This window comes from Oncorhynchus nerka, linkage group LG9b (genome assembly GCF_034236695.1).
Source record: "Oncorhynchus nerka isolate Pitt River linkage group LG9b, Oner_Uvic_2.0, whole genome shotgun sequence".
Classification (NCBI taxonomy): Eukaryota; Metazoa; Chordata; class Actinopteri; order Salmoniformes; family Salmonidae; genus Oncorhynchus; species Oncorhynchus nerka.
This window is the reverse complement of record NC_088424.1, coordinates 9,264,167-9,286,905: the sequence shown is the minus strand read 5'-3', so window position 1 is coordinate 9,286,905 and position 22,739 is coordinate 9,264,167. Positions and strand designations below refer to the sequence as shown.

At 40.8% G+C, this 22,739-nt stretch overlaps 1 protein-coding gene across 1 annotated transcript in view; it reads right to left on the bottom strand.

Annotated features, from left to right (window-relative positions):
* Positions 1-20,233, bottom strand: part of myo10 (myosin X) — a 253,221-nt gene extending 232,988 nt beyond the window's left edge. Inside the window, exon 1 of the mRNA XM_065013323.1 lies at positions 19,845-20,233. Within this exon, the coding sequence (XP_064869395.1) occupies positions 19,845-19,865 (21 nt within the window). The 5' untranslated portion in view covers positions 19,866-20,233. The remainder of the gene's footprint in view (positions 1-19,844) is intronic.
* Positions 20,234-22,739: the final 2,506 nt, after the last annotated feature.

Here is a 22,739-nt window from a genome sequence, read left to right as displayed (position 1 = left end):
ATTCATCACTCCAGAGCGCACGTTTCCACTGCTCCATAATCCGGTAGTGAGAGTTGCAACTGAGGACAGCTACACGCTTCAGCACTCGGCGGTACTGTTCTTTGAGCTTGTGTGGCCTGAGCCGTTGTTGCTCCTAGACGTTTCCACTTCACAATAACAGCACTAACAGTTTTCCAGGGCAGCTCTAGCAGGGCAGAAAGGTGGCATCTTATGACAGGGCCACGTTGAATATCATAGAGCTATTCAGTAAGGCCAATGTTTGTCAATGCAAATTGCACGGCTATGTGCTAGATTTTACACACTCTGAAATTGCCAAAACCACTAATTTGAAGGGGTGTCCACATACTTTTGTATATACTGTATAGTGTATATCCTGAATAAAGCTAAGGGGCCTCTTGGTCTTATTGTTTCCATATAATGTTTTGTACTGCATATAAAAGGTTAAATGAGTTTTCCTATCAGGCATAACACATCATAAGAAGGTGCGGTAATGATTCACACTAACTCTATCCTTTGTGCCGTATAAAGATACAGCTCATGTAAATCGTGACCAAAAGGGTTCCCAGTACAGTCCTAAAAAAACACAATGAGTTTGAGCCAAGGAGCCATTGACGAGACACCTGGCATGCTTGAATTATTAACACAGTAAGGGGGTGGAAGGGTCAGGGGGCATCGTGTCACTCACTGTGCTCTGGTTAGAGGGGTTTGCTACACTCCCCTCAACACCCCGACAACACAGGAAACAGCTGTCGATGAGCTCATCAAGCTTTTGTTTTGATCAGGTTATCAGAAAACGCTTGGAGCTTTCAGTGACAACCACTACAGGTATCAGTCTCCCATACCCTTCCTGACAACAGGCTATTGGATGTTTGCCATAGCAAAGGCATGGTCTTTTTTTTTTTTGCAAAGGCATATGTTCTCATACCAGTGATAGGTCCCATGTTAAATGAAGCCTTCATAAACCCTTTATTAGGCATATAAGGATACTACCTAAATAATTTGAAGAAAATGTAATGATGTAAATGATTGGTGAAGTATCTATGTAGTGCTTATGAAGACTTTAAGAATGTTCCATAAAGCCTATATTAATGTTTAGTTCAAAGTGGGACCCAAGGATTCTAAGTAAAAGGCAAGAATGGGTAAAGGTTGCTTCCCAGCTGAAACAGTTTGGAAGAATTTGTGCATATACTATATTATGATGAAAATGTATTGTTCATTTTGGACTTCGGTAGTTTTTTTTAGGTTGATCGGGGACACAACATTTTATAAGGCAAGACGAAATTGGTAGCAGAAGTCTACGCCCCTTCGTCGGTGATTGGTCAACAGAAGGGATTCTTTAATAAAGTCTTTGTCGTCATTCAATGAGAAACAATTCATTTTCGTGCACATTTTTTTAATTGAGAAATACTACACCAAACATCTTAGTTTAGATGTAAAATTGCGCAACTAACATCTCCTCTGGAAAAAAGTCTAAATTAATGACAGATTTTTTTAGTTATTTTAGAGTAATTCTGACTAATTTGCTGCTTTTTCTCATTTCCCAAATGGACAAACAGTACTATTGCCACTTTTTTTCTCGTTTTTCAAGCAAAGGTCTTTTAAGGGAGTATACAAGCACACTCGTTTGGTTCCCCTAGTAGGCTCCAACCGAACTGAAGCGTGTTGAGTGTATCATTGTATCAGTAGTGGATCTGGAATGCAGATGTAGGGTGTATCCATGCGAGTTTACTTGGGAGACAGCTGGAATGTCTAATGGTTGGACAGGGAAAGTGCTACAGGGGGACTAATTCTTCAATAAGACGTGAGATAACAAAGCAGAGAGAAGCAAATCTGCCAAAATGATGGGAATCCACATGAACTTTGTGATCTTTTCGACTCGTTCAGTCAAAATAACAAATCTTTCGACTCATTTCGTTAATTTGAGTCAGTAATGCCAAGAGCGCGCAGAAACACCTACCGGCGGTCAATGAACTGAAAACTCGAAAGAGTCATTCCATTTCTTCAAGTCTCTCATTCACCATAGGGGGCTTGTTGGAGCTGTCATTTGTGGCTGAGACTTGTAAATGTGTGCTTTAAACAATGCAGGCCACATTTGTTGACTGCTAGGCATACAAATACAATTATTTATTGATACATTCGAAACTGGGTCTAGTTGTAGCCACAACCGGACTAGATTATGAACGACTCTTGGCGGAATCTATTGCTTGACTGCAGTGAGGGTGATGATAAGCACAATATCATTTGCGAACTGCAGCCCACCAAACGATTCGTTTTCAAGTTGACCAGAGGCTGTGTATGTTTTGGTTCTACAAAGCTGTGTTCATCATAACGTTCGATACACAATTAATTGCATTCATTTTTGCACCATGCGATCAATTATCAGTTGTAAACATGTATTTTTCCTCTCTATACTGCCTGCCGCAAGACCATCTATTTTCCTGTGCGTATATGACAGTTGTTGGTCAGAGCACGTCTCTATGGCCCGCTAAACTGGAGGAGACTGAGCATGTATCAATCCTGATGTAGCACTCATTGTATCCAGCAGGTCAAATGAACTACTACAATGAACGAGTCACTCAGAAAACAACGAATCATGACTCTCGAGTCAGTAAAAAGAGTTGTTCAAAGATAACAAATCGTACGCGAACTGTACATCACCAATGGAAACACACCGTTGGTGGGGAAATGAACACATTCTTTCCATGCAGACTTTAGAATATTCACATGAAAATCTGCCCCCAATTGGATGGAAACCTAGTTTATGTCTCCAAATTTCATGGAAGTGTACAATGCATTTGCTGTCAAAGGAATACAAAGATACATTCTAGCTGTTGGAACAGCGTTCCAAGACTTGGTGAATTATCATCAATGAGGCTCCTTAAAGGAGATGTGGTGCAGCATTTAACTTGCTCTTTTATGTTCAATTTCAACTGATTACTTGATAGAAATGAAACCTATACATTTCCCTTATATTTCTTTTGAAAGGGATCCATAAATAAAATTAAAACATCTTATTACAAAATGTTAGTGTTGAAAAGCTAAAATCCCTCTCAGTGCACCAATCCCAAAATAATCACAGCTCTTAAAACAATCACGAATGCATCTACTCCCCCAGAATGTTCATTGGGAGGTAGGGAATGTTCATTGGGAGGTAGGGAATGTTCATTGGGAGGTAGCAATGTAGAAAAAAGGTGTTTGTGGTTCTACGCTATATAGCCTTGACCGTGACACAATATTAATGGTCATCACTGCATTCTTGTACATATAAATAACATAGTAATTTCCCAATAATCCAGGGTTTCAAGTCTTATAAATCCATTTCTGCATTATTCTAGTTGGCAGGCTCTTTTATCCAATTCACATTACAGTGAATGCATTCAGTTTTAGTATGTGTATGTGAGCCCTGCTGGAATTGAACCCCACGACCTTGGTAGCACCATGATCTTACAAACTGAGCCACTCAGGACAATATTGTGTCGATAACGTAACGTAACTTAGCTAAAAAGCACAAGGGAGACCGAAGAGGTGAAGAAGCTTTTGGCATCTCATTTCAAGACAGCCACATGAAATAACAGAGAAGAAAATAAGTTCTGAGCCTTGCTTGCCCCAACTAAAACATAAACACGCTTATCCTGTGCATAAGAAAGATGAACCTACATTTCAAACAAAAGTATTTTTTTTAAAACAACCTTTTGAAAACCCAACGGCTTTGAAGTGAAGATTAAATCCTACTTCACTTTCCTGTTTGGACTTGGGAATGGCGTTACCGCCTTCATCCTCCTCATCAGAGAGAATATTAATCGACAAGCTGACATTTTGGTTTTCTCTCATACCAATTACTCATTTTGAACAAAACAACTCGAAATGCCAAGGCTGTAATCTCAGATGTGCTTGCTGGGCAAGTTCCTTTGTTTCCACACGGAGTCATATATGCAGTTTACATAGAAAAGGGAGTATGTTTTTGCTTGTATTTTTGGTCAGGCATTTTGGGGGCCACCTCATGCTGCATCTGCAGAAACGCGAAAATGATTGAGTGTTTATCAATATTTGTCAACCAGGGTGTGTTGAGTGAGACTAGGCCCTCGAGTGTGTGAGTGTGGGCACGTGCATGTGTAGTCTGGACAATATGTGTGTGTGTGTGTGTGTGTGTGTGTGTGTGTCTGTATGTGACCCAATGGCAGGTATAGAGGAACAGAGTCAGGAGCAGTGGTGTGCATGTGTGTCTGGACAGGATACAAAGGTGTGTGTGTATTAGCCAAGGTGTGTGTGTGTGTGTGTGTGTGTATTAGCCAAGGTGTGTGTGTGTGTGTGTGTGTCTGTATGTGACCCAATGGCAGGTATAGAGGAACAGAGTCAGGAGCAGTGGTGTGCATGTGTGTCTGGACAGGATACAAAGGTGTGTGTGTATTAGCCAAGGTGTGTGTGTGTGTGTATTAGCCAAGGTGTGTGTGTGTGTGTGTGTGTGTGTGTGTGTGTGTGTATTAGCCAAGGTGTGTGTGTGTGTGTGTGTATTAGCCACGGTGTGTGTGTGTGTATTAGCCAAGGTGTGTGTATTAGCCAAGGTGTGTGTGTGTGTGTGTGTGTGTGTGTGTGTGTGTGTGTGTGTGTGTATTAGCCAAGGGGGCCCTGAACAAAAATATAAACGCAACATGTAAAGTGAAATAAAAGATCCCAGAAATGTTCCAGACGCACAAAAAGTTTATTTCTCAATGTTGTGCACAAACTTGTTTATATCCTTGTTAGTGAGCATTTCTCCTCTGCCAAGATAATCCGTCTACCTGACAGTTATGGCATATCAAGAAGCTGAGCATGATCATGACACAGCTGCACTTCGTGATGTGGACAATAAAAAGCCACTCTGTGCAGTTTTCCTTGTTTTGTCACACAACACAATGCCACATTTGTCTCAAGTTTTGAGGGAGCGTGCAACTGGCATTCTGACTGCAGGAATGTCCACCAGAGCCGTTGCCAGATGAGCCTCCTCCAACGTAGTTTTCTAGAATTTGGCAGTACATCCAACGAGTCTCACAACCGCAGACCACGCGTATCCATGCCAGCCCAGGAACTCCACATCCGGCTTCTTGACCTGCGGGATCGTCTGTGGGTGGGCCTGTGCCCTCCTAGGTCCACCTATGGCTGCGCCCATGCCTAGTCATCCATAGAGTAGGGCCTAACTCATTTATTTCAATTGACTGATTTCCTTATATGAACTGTAACTCAGTAACATTGTTGAAATTGTTGCATGTTGTGTTTATATTTTTGTGTTTATATTTTTTGTTTTTGTAGGAGTCACGTCCTATTCCAACCTCATTTCCAATTCCCCACAACAGAAAAAGGCCCATAGTTAATTTCTTAAAATGCTTTACTAATCCCCTTTGATCCAGTCTCGATACATTATTTGGCCACACAAAATCTCCATCAACAACAATAACCAAAATGGTTTATGAGCATTTCCGAAGTCTACTACTCCGGAGGTATCATTGAAAACCTTGTGTAATGTAAAAACACATTTCTATATACTGTAGTGTAGTAGTTCTGTATTTGAGCAATAATATAAAACAATAATATATGCCAGTCAGCAGACACTTTTATCTAAAGCAACTTACAGTCTTCCGTGCATAAATTGGGTGGTCCTTGGGAATCAAACCCACTAACCTGGTGTTACAAGTGCCCTGCTCTACCAACTGAGCTACAAGCAAACACAATCAGCAGTACTTGCTTTACATGCAGGGACAGTACAGTATGATTCACCTGAGCCAGAGACTTCATGGCAGCCCGTGGAACACATATTGCAACTGGGAAAAGACAAAAGCCAATGTTGTTCTTATTCCCTGGCAATTTTGGGGGGAAAGAACAGAATAAAAATAAACTTGAATGAAAGCAGGGCTAACATGAACACTGAAAGAAAGCTCAAGTTGTGATGATTCTGTGTAGCTCAGTTGCTACAGCTTGGAAAATACAAAGCCAGGGATGTGGATTTGATTACCGTTGTGCCCACCCATACAAAAAAACTGTATTCACACACTACTGTATAAAAGCGTCTGCTAAATGGCATATACTGTATAACTTAAAACTTCTGCTCTCAACCAATTTCATTAGAGATCTCAGAGAGAGCCTTCAAGTTAGACTTATGTCGGATGACCTCACTGAGAAGTACTGCACGGCAAGGCGTATTGTCTGAGTTCACGAGCAAAGACCATCCAATGAAATGTTTTACTTGCAAGCCAATAAGAAATGCAAGCCAATAAGAAATAAGAAAAGATAAGAATAAAAAGTATGATGGCTCAGTAGAATAGAATTAAAAGAACGTGTCAGGGAAGGCACTCAACATTTTATAGTACAATATTTAGACGTGTGTCGGGGAAGGGGGATTAGAGAAAGTGTTTCAATTCTGCAGTATTTAGCAATAATAAATACAAGTCTAGCAGCAGTTGTGATGTGTGTGTAGTAGGAATGTATATGTGTTTGTGTGTATATATGTGTGTGACTGTGCATGAGTGCATGTGTGTTAAGGTGTGGAGAGTCAGTGCAAGGCTGTCTTCACTAGTCCAGTTCAAGTGTTCAGCTGTCTGGTGGCTTGTAGATAGAAACAGTCTCTGAGTCTGTTGGTCCGAGACCCCATGCTTTGATACAGTCTGCCCAACAGTAAGAGAGTGAACAGTCCATGGCTGGGGTCCTTGATGATGTGTGGGGTCCTTGATGATGCTGCGGGACTTCCTCAGGCACTACTTCGAGTAGATGTCCTGGATGGTGATTTCTTAACCACCCGCTGGAGGGTCTTGCGGACGTGGGCGGACCAGTTCCTGTACCAGGCCGTGATGCAGCCAGTCAGGACACTCTCAATGGTGCAGCGGAAGTATTTGGAGAGGATCCGGAGAGGCATAGCAAAACCTTTTAGCTGTCTGAAAATTGGTGGTGTTGTTGGTCCATGTCAAGTTCTTAATGATGTGGACGCCAAGGAACTTAAAACTACTGACTCTCTCCACTGCAGCCCCGGGGATGTGGATCGGGCGTATCCTATTTACATTTACATTTAAGTCATTTAGCAGACGCTCTTATCTATCCTCTGCTTCCTGAAATCGACAATCAACTCCTTTGTTTTGCTGACGTTGAGTCTGTTGTCCTGGCACCACAATGCCAGTTCACTTACCTCCTACCTTGTCGTTGTTAGTGATCAGGCCTACCACCGTGGTGTCATCAGCAAACATGATGATGGAGTTGGTGTCGTCCTTAGCCACACAGTCGTGACTGACCAGGGAGTACAGCAGAGGGCCGAGGACACATCTCTGACGGGCCCCAGTGTTCAGAGTCAGTGTGGAGGAGACGTTTGATGCCAGTCCTCACAGCCTGTGTGTCTGCCTGTCAGGATGTCCAGAATACATTTGCAGAGGGTGGTGTCCAGGCCTAGGGCCCTGACCTTGGTGACGAGCTTGGAGGGAACAATAGTGTTGAATGCTCAATTAACAGCATTCTCACATACAGTAGGTGTTCCTCTTCTCCAGGTGAGTTAGGCCATTGTGATTTGCAATGGAAATGTGGATCTGTTGGAGCGGTAGGCAAAATGGAGTGGGTCCAGTGCAGAGTGTGAATTTACAGGGGCCCCCCCTGGGGTCAAGAATTAACAGCCCCCCCCCCCCCGGGGTCAAGAAAGAATACACATTTAACCATTCTCCTATAATCCATGTGGCTGCACTTTCATGTGGCTGTCATCTCAGGGCAGTCCCGTATCTCAGGTTTCCCAAATGTTCTTTCTACAATCAATCACCGAATGTCATTGTACTTTTTATAACGGATGTGTCATTCCATTCATCAACTGGCACAAGTGCATAGTGCACTGTTTGGATGCTGGAATTATTTGGGGTGGACGAACATCTGCAGGAAGCCTACTTTGTGAAGTGATTTGTTTGACAATAAGATGAAAACATCATGACTGGCTGTGTTGTTGCCCAATTAAAATGTAATACAAAATGTGTACAGTTCGAGACATGTCTTTACTATCAGGCCCATTAAAAATCACATAGCAGGTCCAGAAAAAAATAGAGACCCCCTGAATGTCACAGCATAATTCACACTCTGACTTTGGTCCACTGTGTATGGCATGCTGACCTTGATGTGGTACTACAGGGAACATGGTTCTCGAACATTGATTCAAGTTTGAGTCTGTTTTGTCTTTTTGCATCCTTAACGGAGCTCGTACCTGCTTGCCTTGTACGCATCGTGCGCAACCGAGTCATCAGGGTTCGTTCTGCCCCCTCGCTAAGCAACCGGTGGCCCCACACTCAAAGACTTCCTGACCTACTTTCCATGTGTGTGTGTGTGTGTGTGTGTGTGTGTGTCTATGTGTATATTACAGGCTGGCAGCTGAGGCCAGTGTTGCCATGTGTTGGCCAGCTGTGGTCCCCCGGTGCGGATATCCAGAGTTTTGCAAAATTGTAGCGGAGGAGGGCAAATGCAGGAGAAGGGGGCGAATGTAAATTACCGGCTTCCCTTTCTGGCTTTTTTCTAACGGTAACAACAGTCACATACTAAAAACGGACTGAACAACAAAGATAGAGAGATCCAAGCTGTTTATTTGGTCTCAAGGCTGTTTGTTCTGTCAGCGATGTGAAGAAGAAGAAGAGAAAGAAATGGGAGGTACTCCAACCCTCTCAGCGTTTAAAATCTGTGTCGTGATTCCTTAGTGCACATCGTAGCAAAACACTTTGCAATGGACATGTTCAGATATTCACTCCCCATTTCTGTCTGTTTTCTTCCGTTTCACTTCTGGTGAATATGACCCTGGTCATCTGATGACTATATAGACTTTTTTGGAACTGTTTCAAGGCACTGAATGCCATTTCGTAGTCTTGCTAATAATGTTGGCAGAAGCGGTGAGGTATTACTCGGGTGCCTGACGTATAAACAAATTCTGAAGATTGTTTACCTGACCGGATCCTCATGTCCTTAGTTTCATGAAACCTCAAAGCCTAACGTACCTATCTACCCACTATTACAGCTTTTTGTGAAATGACACTAATTACTTATTCGAAATTCGTGACAGGCACACGAAAAAGTATTACACCTTTTTCTTCACAACGCATTTCATGTGTATTACACAATTTCATTTCTTTACAACCCATTCTTGTACATTACACAAATTCCAATTTGTTGTGGCTAATGTTAAGACTGTGAGTAATAAATGTGTGATAATAAAGAAATCTCTCAAGTAGTTTTATTGGAAGATATGGACATTTTGGATATGAGTTGGAACCTATTTTGGCATTTAATAGAAATGGCTAATTAAAACCTAGGAACAGAAGCCATTTCCTTTTGGAAAGAGTGAATACATTCTTAATTGCCTTGAACTTACAAAGACATTCAAACCACAATGTATGGCATTGATAGGGGAGCTCACACAGCAAATAGAACTGAAAAAGAACAAGGATCATGTGGCCTGGCTGGTTTGGCTGTAATGCGGCAGCCTCTGGCACACATCTGCAGTATTGGCATAGTTTCAAATCCGGCCTAATGCCTTTTGACACAACCTCTATCTTTCCTACTGCCATACTCTCTCACAATCTGAACATACAAATGGTATCCATGAGTTCATCTGACTCTGGGGAAGTAGATAAAGGACTTCGTTGCAAAAATCCCGAAGTATCCCTTTAAGCCTTTAATGCTTAACATTAAACACTCTCCCAACAGCGTGTATGAAAAAAAGAACTGCTGAATCATTAAGCAGTTGAGTAGGGCTCTTAGTGGAAAAGTCCAGTAGCTCCTCCACCGAAACAGGGTTGCATGGCAAGGAGATAATAACAAATAAATAACCGAATGTCCAGACAAACAGGCTTTTATCCATCATGAATCCATCTTACAACATGATCTCACGTCGTGAGTTTATCTCTCGATAGAAAAAGGAAGAAGGGCAGTTGATAGATAAAACTAGGTGTAACCTAGAAACCAACAGTACTTTAATCACACCTCATATCTGCTCAGAAACGATGAACGATAAAAGCAGTTGGCAAAAAAGGCAAGGTTAAAATGCATCAGGCTTTCCTTTGTTCGGTATCTCTTACCGCACATAGGAGACAGCTTGTCACTGCACATAAATGAAACACGGTAAGTTTGAGATACTTTTATGCTGTTTTTTATTTGACCAGCTAGACTGTCTGGAACACCGATCCAACAGGAGCCATTAGTGTCAGGAAGCCATTTTTTATATTACTCCTGATGATTTTGATATATTGCGTATGTATTTTATGCTTTACATTTTTTTCCAATGGGATATTACATCAGAAAAGCTTACTGAGTGACTACCCACTGGTTGAATCAAGATTGCTTCCATGTAATTCCATTGAAATTACGGTGAACCAACATGGGATAGACGTTGAATTGAAGTTGGTGCCCAGTGGGTATCCTCAGCATTCTGTACTAAAGACAACGGACTGCAGAACTATATTTTCATACAAGAAGCAAAGCTAATATCATGGGGCGGCAGGGTAGCCTAGTGGTTAGAGAGTTGGACTAGTAACCGGAAGGTTGCAAGTTCAAACCCCCGAGCTGACAAGGTACAAATTTGTCGTTCTGCCCCTGAACAGGCAGTTAACCCACTGTTCCTAGGCCGTCATTGAAAATAAGAATTTGTTCTTAAAACTGACTTGCCTAGTTAAATAAAGGTCAAATTTAAAAAATCTAATCAAAAAAGCTGCACCACTGATTGCAAAAACCTAAAACAAAATGTGTGAACCAAAAATGTGCAAAGAGGTGTAAAGGAAACAAAAGTAGTATGTATTATGAAGTGATGGAACACAACCATGGCCTGTATACAGATGCACATATTGACTCAAGCAGGAGGACGGTAGAGGTAAGATGTTTCAGAGCCATACGGAATGTTACCAGCAATCAGGCAGGAAATTGGGCCTTTTTTCATTGCATACCAAATGGAAGAGAATGCGAAACAGGGAGGGACTACCTGAAATTGTTAAATAAGAAACACACATTTTGGTTTTACATTTGAAAAAGTTTTCTATGTTTTCTGTTGCCTGCCCTAATGAACACAACCCAGATTGTTTTTCTCAAGCTCATCCATTCACACTGAAGAGTATGGGTAAAAGTGGTTTATATTCCACACTCATTCACACCTTGACATGGTAAACAGAAACACACTGTGGCTCAGTGAGTATATCCTTACAATTAGCAGCGAGGTGAAGTCATGCCCTGTCTAGATGCTTTAGAGATCTACATACTGAGCTGTATCGTGATGTTTGAAGCAGGGATTAACCTAGAAAATCGAAAAGTCAAAAGACTCTGAGGAATTTTGTGGACGCTTATTTTTGTATTTCGGATGTTTGGTGTCTTTCTCCAAAAGGGAGCAGATTTTGGCCAAAAGTGTATCAAGCCCATGTATGGTATGTAAACAGTCGGTTCAATCAGTACGTAGGAGATGCAGGGTTGGATCATGTTTAATTTGCCTCCGTCACAGTTGCTCTGTGACCTTACTCTGTCGGTTCAGGGCGGAGAAAACGCTTCGAGATACATTGCAGACTGTTCTGGCTTCGACCCAAAATATCTGCTTCCTTGAGTAGGTGTTATTTCAAGAGTGGTGTGAAAAAGTGTTAAATGATCCAGCAGCCATTCTTCAGGAGAAACTTGACTGACTGGCTGGCTCACAGATTTCTCCTGATTTCCTTGGTAGGGTCACATGCACTAAAATGAAGGGCGAAATTACGATACAACCCTCCTAAAAGTGTGCTAAGACAAGACTCTTGTTTATGTTTCAGGTGTTACAAATTGTCAAAGGCCAACTTCATGAAACTGGTATTTGGCTTTTAGAGATTAGAGGTTCCTATGTATGGGTCATGACTGTTTTATGAAGTCCTTAAGTAGCCACCCTTCAAGTAAAGTTTTGGAATGTCAGGACTTCTAAATCAAATGTCATTTGTCACATGCTTCATAAAATGATGTCATGGCTTTAGAAGCTTCTGATAGGCTAATTGGCATAATTTGAGTCAATTGGAGGTGTACCTGTGGATGTATGTCAAGGCCTACCTTCAAATGCAGTGCCTCTTTGCTTGACATCATGGGAAAATAAAAAGAAATCAGCCAAGACCTCAGAAATACAATTGAAGACCTCCACAAGTCTGGTTCATCCTTGGGAGCAATTTCCAAATGACTGAAGGTACCACGTTCATCTGTACAAACAATAGTATGCAAGTATAACACCATGGGACCACGCAGCTATCGCTCAGGAAGGAGATGCGTTCTGTCTCCTAGAGATGAGCGTACTTTGGTGCGAAAAGTGCAAATCCATCCCATAACAACAGCAAAGGACCTTGTGAAGATGCTGGAGGAAACAGGTACAAAATGATATATATCCACAGTAAAACAAGTCCTGTATCAACATAACCTGAAAGGCCGCTCAGCAAGGAAGAAGCTACTACTTCAAAACCGCCATAAAAAAGCCAGACTACAGTTTGCAACTGCACATGGGGACAAAGATTGTACTTTTTGGAGAAATGTCCTCTGGTCTGATGAAAGAAAAGTAGAACTGTTTGACCATAATGACCATCGTTATGTTTGGAGGAAAAAGGGGGAGGCAAGGAGAAGGCAAGCCCGAAGAACACCATCCCAACCATGAAGCACGGGGGTGGCAGCATCATGTTGTGGGGGTGCTATGCTGCAGGAGGGACTGGTGCACTCCACAAAATAGATGGCATGATGAGGAGGAAAATGATGTGGATAGATTGAAGCAACATCTCAAGACATCACTCAGGAAGTTAAAGCTTGGTCGCAAATGGGTCTTCCAAATGGACAATGACCCCAAGCATACTTCCAAAGTTGTGGCAAAATGGCTTAAAGACAACAAAGTCAAGGTATTGGAGTGGCCATCACAAAGCCCTGACCCCAATCCTATAGTACATTTGTGGGCAGAACTGAAAAAGCATGTGCGAGCAAGGAGGCCTACAAACCTGACTCAGTTACACCAGCTCTGTCAGGAGAAATGGGCCAAAATTCACCCAACTTATTGTGGAAGGCTACCTGAAACATTTGACCCAAATTAAACAATTTAAAGGCAATGCTACCAAATACAAATTAAGTGTATGTAAACTTCTGACTCACTGGGAATGTGATGAAAGAAATAAAAGCTGAAATAAATAATTCTCTCTACTATTATTCTGAAATGTAATGTCCCTAAAATAAAGTGGTGATCCTAACTGACCTAAGACAGGGAATTTGCACTAGGATTTAAATGTCAGGAATTGTGAAAAACTGTGTTTAAATGCATTTGGCTAAGGTGTATGTAAACTTCCGACTTCAACTGTACATGCTCCAACAAATCTCATGCCCTGACTTTCAAACCTTTACTTGAAGGGTGCTAACTTCATAACACATTAATAACCCATACATACCACACTCATTAGCAGTTTCATACATGCTTATGTCGACTTGTGCCAGCAACCACCAAGTTGATATTTTTGTATGTTTTGCCATTGTTGCCTTGCAGTTTATGAATGCTGGCAGGTATGTTTATAACTGTGTTATGAAGTACATAAGTATGTACCCGTCAAGTTAAGTGTTCCCAAATATTCACTGTTATGGCTGTTAGTCTTGTGTCCAGTTTATTAACTTGTAAGTAATCTCAACAATTGTCCACATAAAGAAGCTTCAGACGAAGCAAATGTTCAGTAAGAACAGGAGTACACGGTAACCGCATTAGGTAGAAGACAAAGAACGCAGCTGAGCACAAAATTCTAAATCTGCAAGATCTTTAAATTCCATCTAGCCGTTTCACAGGTGTCACGTTTCAACCCTTGAAGAAGCCGGAAGAAAGAGAGAAAGAAACTTCAACATCTAACACAGCACTGCTGCTTTGAATTCATCATGAGAGCGTTTCAGTATAATGTGGGTATATAGACTGTGTTTGTTGTGGTAACACCATTAACATCATGATTAGGCTATTATATTTTATGCCCTGAATGAGAAATGCAGACAGTTGCCGGCTATGGGAGTAGCCTGCTAAGCAGCGGTATTCTAGAATGATTTCATGAGGTTGTATTCACAGAGGCTCAACATATTTTGCTCATGAAACAGTTAGTTCACAGTGTCCTCAATAAGTTGTGACATCTGGTGACTGGTGCATTGAAAGAGTATATCCGGTGTTTGAGAATTTTTATAATTGATCACTGATGATCGTTTTATCAGCAACAAAAGAGTTATACTAATAAAATGATATGAATTAAACCCTCTTTAGTGAAGTGAGTTGACACTGTCTTAAATATCTTATGGGTTTCAAATGTTGAGACATGCTGTATCTATCAAAAAATGCTTCCATGATTCAAATGGCCATTGTCAATGTCAGCACTCAGTCCCACAGACCTTCCACAAGTGTAGAATAAAGTTGTCCCTCAGTGCTGTGCTGGATTTAGTTGAACTTTCTAACAGTTTTCATTCTTCAGTTGAAGATTTGCATAGGGGAAATAAGCCTACTTGACCCGTAGCTGCACTAGGGGAAACTTCTACCAGTAATGTGCCAGTGTTATTAGTGACACATTGGACCCGATACAATGCATTCAAAAAGTATACACCCCTGTACTTTTTCCCCATGTTTTGTTTTGTTACAGCCTGAATTTAAAAGGGATTCATGTTTGTGTCAATGGCCTACATATACTACCCCATAATGTCAAAGTGAAATTGTTTTTTGGACATTTTTACACATTTATTAAAAATGTCAAGTTTAAATGTCCCGAGTCAAGAAGTATTCAACCCCTTTGTTATAGCAAGCCTAAATAAGTTCAGGAGTAAAAATATGCTTAACAAGTCACATAATATGTTGGATGGACTCTGTGTGCAATAATAGTGTTTAAGATTTTTGACTGACTACCTCATCGCTGTACCCCACACATACAATTATCTGTAAGGTCCCTCAGTCAAGCAGAACATTTCAAACACAAAGAAGAAGAAGAAAAGCAGATGTTGAATATCCCTTTGAGCACGGTGAAAATATGAAATACACTTTGGATGGCATATCAATACACCCAGTCACTACAAAGATATGGGCGTCCTTTCTAACTCAGTTGCCAGAGAGGAAGAAAACCGCTCAAGGATTTCACCATGAGGCCAATGGTGACTTCAAAACAGTTACAGAGTTGAATGGCTGTGACAGGAGAAAACTGAGGATGGATCAACCCTGTAGTTATTACTCCATAATACGAACCTAATTGACACAGTGAAAAAAAGGAACCCTGTAGTTATTACTCCATAATACTAACCTAATTGACACAGTGAAAAAAAGGACGCCTGTACAGAATAAAGTATTCCAAAACATGCATCCTGTTTGCAACAAGGCACTAAAGTAATGCTGCAAAAAATGTGACAATAAACCTTTTGCCCTGAATATAAAGTGCCGTTTGGGGAAAATCCAATAGAACACATTACTGAGTACCACTCTCCATATTTTCAAGCATAGTGGTGGCTGTATCACTGGGGAGTTCTTCAGGATAAAAAACAAACAGAATGGAGCTAAGCACAGGCAAAATCCTAGAAGAAACTCTGGTTCAGTCTGCTTTCCACCAGACACTGGGAGATGGCCTTTCAGCAGGACAATAACCTAAAACACAAGGCCAAGGTTTCTCAGCAAGAAAACACTGAATGTTCCTGGGTGGTCGATTTACAGTATATTTCTGTATTTCATTTTCAATACATTTGCTAACAATTCTAAAAACATGTTTTACTTTGTCGTTATGGGGTATTGTGTCTAATCCATTCTAATCCATTTTGAATTCAGGCTGTAACCCAACGAAATGTGGAATAAATCAAGGGGTAGGAATATTTTCTGAAGGCACTGTAGGTGGAAAGTGAAGTCTGCCCAAGCTATCTTGAAGCAAGTCCGCCCACAACACAGCAGTTCAAACAAACACAAGCCCATTCAACTGACAGTGCTGATAGACATTGAACCGTCTGACTCTGCTGTGTCAAGACCGACTGGCCACTGGATAAGGTTGGAGTCTACAGGAAAACCTACTTGTGAATGTTATCTTACCAATCTATGGAAACGTACAATAAAATGGCCAGTGGTGAGTGCCGTCTATCACCACTAAATGAATGAACACTCAACCATGAAGCCAGCCAGTGTTTTGACTTTTGAATATCAAGACCGAAAAGAATATATCTATATGTATCTACCAGGGGGAAATAAGCTAATCTACATTCTCTGCACTACCTTTACTGGTTGGAAGCAAGATTGTTTCCTTGTCAAATGCCCTTTTCTTTAAAGACTGGGGGCTTTTGTTTCAGGCAGAGATTAACTGAGAGATATAAAGGCAGTGAATATTTCTCATTGCCAGAAGCAGGCAGGCTCACACAGAGTAGTCTCAAATATCGGCCTGCCTGCTTCTGGCAATGAGAAATATTCACTGTTTTCAGAATTTCTGTGGTCATGCAACAAGGATATCAACTAACTGTTGCTTCTACTTGTTTATCTACTTTGGTTGGTTATGGTGATGATCATGCCTTTTCTACCTGAGGGGGAAATGGATTTTTGTTGTATTTCTATCTTCAGCCACACCCACGCCAATAAACACATCATACGTAATGATAGATAGGTGAAGTCAACTTTCCCAACTGTCAGTGGTGGTGCAATAACCGCTTGGGGCAAAGTGATATTCAGGTGTGACTCAAACATCAACACTTTTCCAGCTTATACCTGCATCATCAAAAGGGAGTGGTGTTCTTTTCATCAGGTTTCACAAATCAACTGTGGACCCCCGGAAGAATAGATGATGCATTTGCAGCGGCTAACGGGGATCCTAATAAATAGCAAAATTGTACACTGTGGTTTCGACACCGTATTTCCCTGACTCACACAGCAAATTTGCCAGTGTTACCTAGTGTTGATTTTTCAATGTACCCTTCCCCATTTGTTTTGTGTTGATTCAGGGATTAAATGAACTCTTTAAGTGTTAAATTAACAGTCATTAGTCAAAAAGAACAACAGTTTTGCTCTTAACAACCAGTGTTAAACCAAAACCACACCGCCATTATCATATTTCCCAGCATGTTCTATTGCAGGTTGACTTTTAGAATTGTTTGTTTCAATATCTATGTTTTTGCATGTACATTGATTGATTAATTAATCATATGCTACTCAAATATAAATAACGTACATTTTTCCAAGCTAATTCAATCTGTTACTTGGAAATGTTTTTTCTAGGTTAGATAGTTTAGGTAGTCTCATATCTTATCCTTTTTAACCTGGCAGTCATTCTAAATGTAGGCTGTGGTGAATAAAAATGTTGGATATCCCCACTCTGGCTGGATTCCAATAGGAATTACACATTACTTTGCAAGCCATCATATGTGACTCGCAGGCCTGAAAACCATGAGTTTCAGGCCACTGTATTTGTGTAAAACTAGGCCCTCAAAATAATGCCTCATCAAATACTTAATTTAACTTAATTTGAATTATAACATATTCACTTAGGATCTCACTTTTTGAAGGCCACCAGACTGAACATGGATGCAGGTTATCATCAAGGATCTCTCTGTACTTTGCTCCATTCATCTTTGCCTCAATCCTGACTAGTCTCCCAGTCCCTGCCTCTGAAAAACATCCACACAGCTGATGCTGCCACCACCATGCTTCACCATAGGGATGGTGTCAGGTTTCCTCCAGAACGTGACGCTTGGCATTCAGGTCAAAGAGTTTGATCTTGGTTTCATCAGACCAGAGAATATTGTTTCTCATGATCTGAGAGTCTTCATGTGCCTTTTGGCAAACTCATAGCGGGCTGTCATGTGCCTTTTACTGAGGAGTGGCTTCCGTCTGGCCACTCTACCATTTAGGCCTGATTGGTAGAGTGCTGCAGAGATGGTTGTCCTTCTGGAAGGTTCTCTGATCTCCATCGAGGAACTCTAGAGCTCTGTCAGAGTGACCATCGGGTTCTTGGTCACCTCCATGACCAAGGCCCTTCTCCCCCGATTGCTCAGTTTGGCCTGGCGGCCAGCTCTAGGAAGAGTCTCGGTGGTTCCAAACTTCTTCCGTTTAATAATGATGTAGGCCACTGTGTTCTTGGGAACCTTCAATGCTGCCCAATTTTTTTTGATACCCTTCCCCAGATCTGTGCCTCGACAGGATTCTGTCTCAGAGCTCTACAGACAATTACCTTTGACCTCTTGGCTTGGTTTTTGCTCTGACAACTGTGAGACCTTATATAGACAGGTATATGCCTTTGCAAATCATGTCCAATTAATTTAATTTACCACAGGTGGACTCCAATGAAGTTGTCGAAACATCTCAAGGATGATCAATGGAAACAGGATGCACCTGAGCTCAATTTCGAGTCTCATAACAAATGGTCTGAATGCTTACGTAAATAAGGTATCTGTTTTTTGTTTTTAATACATTTGCAAACATTTCTAAAAACCTGTTTTTGCATTGTCATTATGGGGTATTGTGTGTAGATTGCTGAGGATTATTTTTTTTTTATCCGTTTCAGAATAAGGCTGTAATGTAACATTTTTTAAAAGGTCAAGGGGTCTGAAAAATGTACAAAGGCACTCTATTATCATTCACAATGGATGTAAAAAAAATAATTAAAAAAAATGTTTAAAGTGAGGTGAAGAAAAAATAACTGAGAAGGAATCTCAAAAATCAAACATCCCCAAATGGGTACTTTCCTACATTTGCGGCAGCAGGCTAGTTAGCCTACATCTATGTGTGCTCAGTTGCGCATGCTCCGTCAACATTAGGACAGAGAAACAAGACGCATGCTGATTGCGCACAAACAAAACGCAATGAACAAATTGGCAAAACTTGTAAATGGTATGAAATAAATCAAAACTTGTTTTTCACAAGTCTATCAGGTTGTGAACTCTCCAAATAACGTTTCCACACCGAGAAAGCGAACAGTAAATTGCAACACACCACTCCCCTTCTTCTTGTCTCAACATTTCAAATGATACTCAAGACAGTTTTTTTTCACACACATATTTTAGATGCATTGCTAATCATCTCAATAATCAGCTAGGCCTATTGCCACACGTGTTGTGTAGACACTGGACCAGTGTTGAATTAAACACCATCAGTGTTGATTTAACAGTGGATAATTTTGTATGCAGGTTAACCTTACAAGCATTTTGTGTTTTATCCCATGTTTTATACCATTTAATATCTCAGGTTTTTATGAAGAGGATAAATATAAAGCATTTAGCTAATATTCTATGTGTGATAACAGTATTTAAAATATTGAAAGGTATAAAGCATTATCAGTTCTTTAACGAACATTATTCAACTGTAACAAGCCAGTAGTAGGCATATTAATGAGGATCATAGTGTTTGGGTTTTCTATAGGCTATAAATATGCATGCCTATTGTCAAATCAACAAGTGTCAATAATCGGCTAATTACAGTTTCCCTTTACTCAAGTGGTGTAGGTTGAATCCATATTCTATTGCTTCTATTATTAGCTTTCGCAGGATGTCTTCTAGGAGGAAACGTGAAAAAACGAAGGTACGGAAATGCCAGAGTTCTACTTGGAAAAGGTCCAAACCCTGTTTTATCCAGAAGCATTTGACACACAGCCTAAATCTACGAGCTAGCGTTACGACCACTGTCTGATGAACTCTCTCTCATTATTGCATTATAATGAACGATGTTACAGAAATAAGAACATTTGCTATTCATTCCTATTCCTTAGAGCGCCTAAGTACAAGGTTACATGGCATCAACTTTCAGCTCCCCCCAAAAAGAATGAAAGTTGTTTCCCATCACTTTCTTGAAATATAATTCTTACTACAGACTTGTTATAACCAACTTGTAACTCAATGATGCGTTTTTAGTACAACAAAGTTTTTAATAGCCAACTTACCTCGGTGAAAAAATTATCCATCGTCCTTAAATTAATCCACAAGGATCTCTGTATGCTAATCGCGCAGGCAAAACATGTGTTTTGATGTACAGGGCAAAGGCATCTTCTTTAGTCCATGATCAGAAATACATCTCTTCCAATAGTTCTCGGGACAGGGAAAAGGGAATCAAGTCTTCTGCAACTTCTGCCTTTGTTTCATAGATTACATTTCCAGCTAAATCAGCATTTGTTATTTCAAATAAAATAAAAATCAGTCTTCCGATATTGGCGAAAAACGGGACTTGCTGCGCGATAAAACTCAGTATGGAGGGAGATCAAATGCTGTGCACCTGGACACTTTGTCTGCCGAACATTCACATTGGTAAATAGTCCAACTTGCTGAAGTAAAGTATTTGAGGCGACTGGCGAGCCAAGTTTGGAGTGACTCCATCCGTAGATACTGTAGCTCCACCCCGCACTGGTTTGAATGGTAAAGTAAATCTCACCCCAGGATTGCCTCTTTTACCCCGCCTGCCGTCCAAAGGAGCCTAAAGTTTGAAACCTGACTGCGGACTGCCGCTGCGGAGATGTTCAAATAGTGTGAAATAAAACAGTGTGAAAAAGTAACAGCCTATGTCAATTGAGTTTTATAAGTAGGCAATAGGCATATGAACATGGAATTCCATCGCGTATAATCAAATAATGGAGTGTGCAGCTCACAATCATTTTATGAAACTGAAACTGACATAGGCCTATCCCACTGGGTACACACTGGTTGAGTGACCATTGTTTCCACGTCTTTTCAATTACATTATGTTGAATCAACATGGAAAAGACATTGAATTGAAGTCTGCCCAGTAGGACGTTGCAATATAGTGTAATTGCAGACCACAATTTGGGGCGTTTCTTGATATTGGCTTTCCTTGATATCAGGAAACGCCCATTGATGCCTGCCATTGGACAGTCCATTGACATCTGCCAATGATGAGTTCCTGCACTGTCCCACTCAGTTTATATCAAGGAGCCATTTCCGGATTTCAGATGTAAAAAAAATCACCTTTTAAAGGAATGCTTTAGATATGATTAGAATTGCATTTCTTCTGGCAAAGTGAGAGGCTAACTCTGGTGCCGTTCAGCTATCCTCAGCCAGAAACCTCACAATCTTAACCCGGTCAAGTTCGGTTTCTGTGCAAACCTTAGACACTGTAGAAGGCAACCAAACATGTTTCATCATTCTACATTACATTTTGTCTACAGAACATGTCAATTAGCCCATGAAAATCAGCCATCATTACGCACCAATGAGACGAGCAGCGTTCACTTGATTGACAGTGTCTTGGTCCAATGACCACCTATCGGTTTGAAACATAGCTAGGTAGATAGCCAATGAGCTGGGATTTTCAGATATACAGTACCAGTCAAAAGATTGGACACGCCTACTCATTCTACGTTTAAAAAAAAAATTGTACTATTTTATACATTAAAATAATAGTGAAGACTTTAAAACTATGAAATAACACATATGGAATCATGTAGTAACCAACCACTGTCAAAATACATTTTATATTCATTTAGATTCTTCAAAGTAGCCACCCTTTGCCTTGACGACAGCTTTGCACAATGTTGGCATTCTCTCAACCAGCTTCATGAGGTAGTCACCTGGATAGCATTTCAATTAACAGGTGTGCTTTGTTAAAAGTTAATTTGTGGAATTTCTTTCCTTCTTAATGCGTTTGAGCCAATCAGTTGTGTTGTGACAAGGTAAGGGTGGTATACAGAAGATAGCTCTATTGGGTAAAAGACCAAATCCATATTATGGCAAGAACAGCTCAAATAATTTAAGAGAAAATACAGTCCATCATTACTTTAAGACATGAAGGTCAGTCAATTCGGAAGTGCAGTTGCAAAAACCATCAAGCGCTGAGAAACAGAGTAGGTGAACAGATGATCTCTGCATGTGTGGTTTTCACCGTGAACTCCTTCCAGACTGATGGAAAAGCATTCCTCATAAAGCTGGTTGAGAGAATGTGTGCAAAGCTGTCATCAAGGCAAAGGGTGACTACTTTGAAGAATCTCAAATATAAAATATATTTTGATTTGTTAAACTTTTTTTTTAGTTACTACATGATTCCGTATGTGTTATTTCATAGTGTTAATGTCTTCACTATTATTCTACAATGTAGAAAACAGTCAAATAAAGAGAAACCCTTGAATGAGTAGCTGTGTCCAAACTTTTGACTAGTACTGTATATATACTGTATCTGGTTTACGATTTAGAAATGAAAGCACTTTATGTATCTAGTTTGCCTGACAATTCAATCTGAATTGTTCCGCTGCTCTATGTTTGCTACATACTTCAGTCTGGGACTGACATAACTGAAGTAATTTGTGGTGATGTCAAAATGAGGGGTGTTTGTAACACTTGTCGTCTGGGGAAGGAGAGGAGGACCAAGGTGCAGCGTGGTAAGTGTTCATATTTTAAATGTTTTAATGAACACTGAAAACAAAACAACAACCAACAAACAGTCCTGTAAGGTGCAACACAACACTAAACAAAAAATAACCACCCACAAAACACAATGGAAAACAGACTACCTAAATATGGTTCTCAATCAGGGACAACGATTGACAGCTGCCTCTGATTGAGAACCATACCAGGCCAAACACAGAAATAGAAAATCATAGACAAACTAACTTAGACAACCCACACAACTCACGCCCTGACCATACTAAAACAAAAGACAAAAACAAAGGAACTAAGGTCAGAACGTGACAGTATCCCCCCCAAAGGTGCGGACTCCGGCCGCAAAACCTGAACCTATAGGGGAGGGTCTGGGTGGGTGTCTGTCTGCGGTGGCTGACTGACGGCTCCTGGCTGACTGACGGCTCTGGCAGCTCCTGGCTGACTGACGGCTC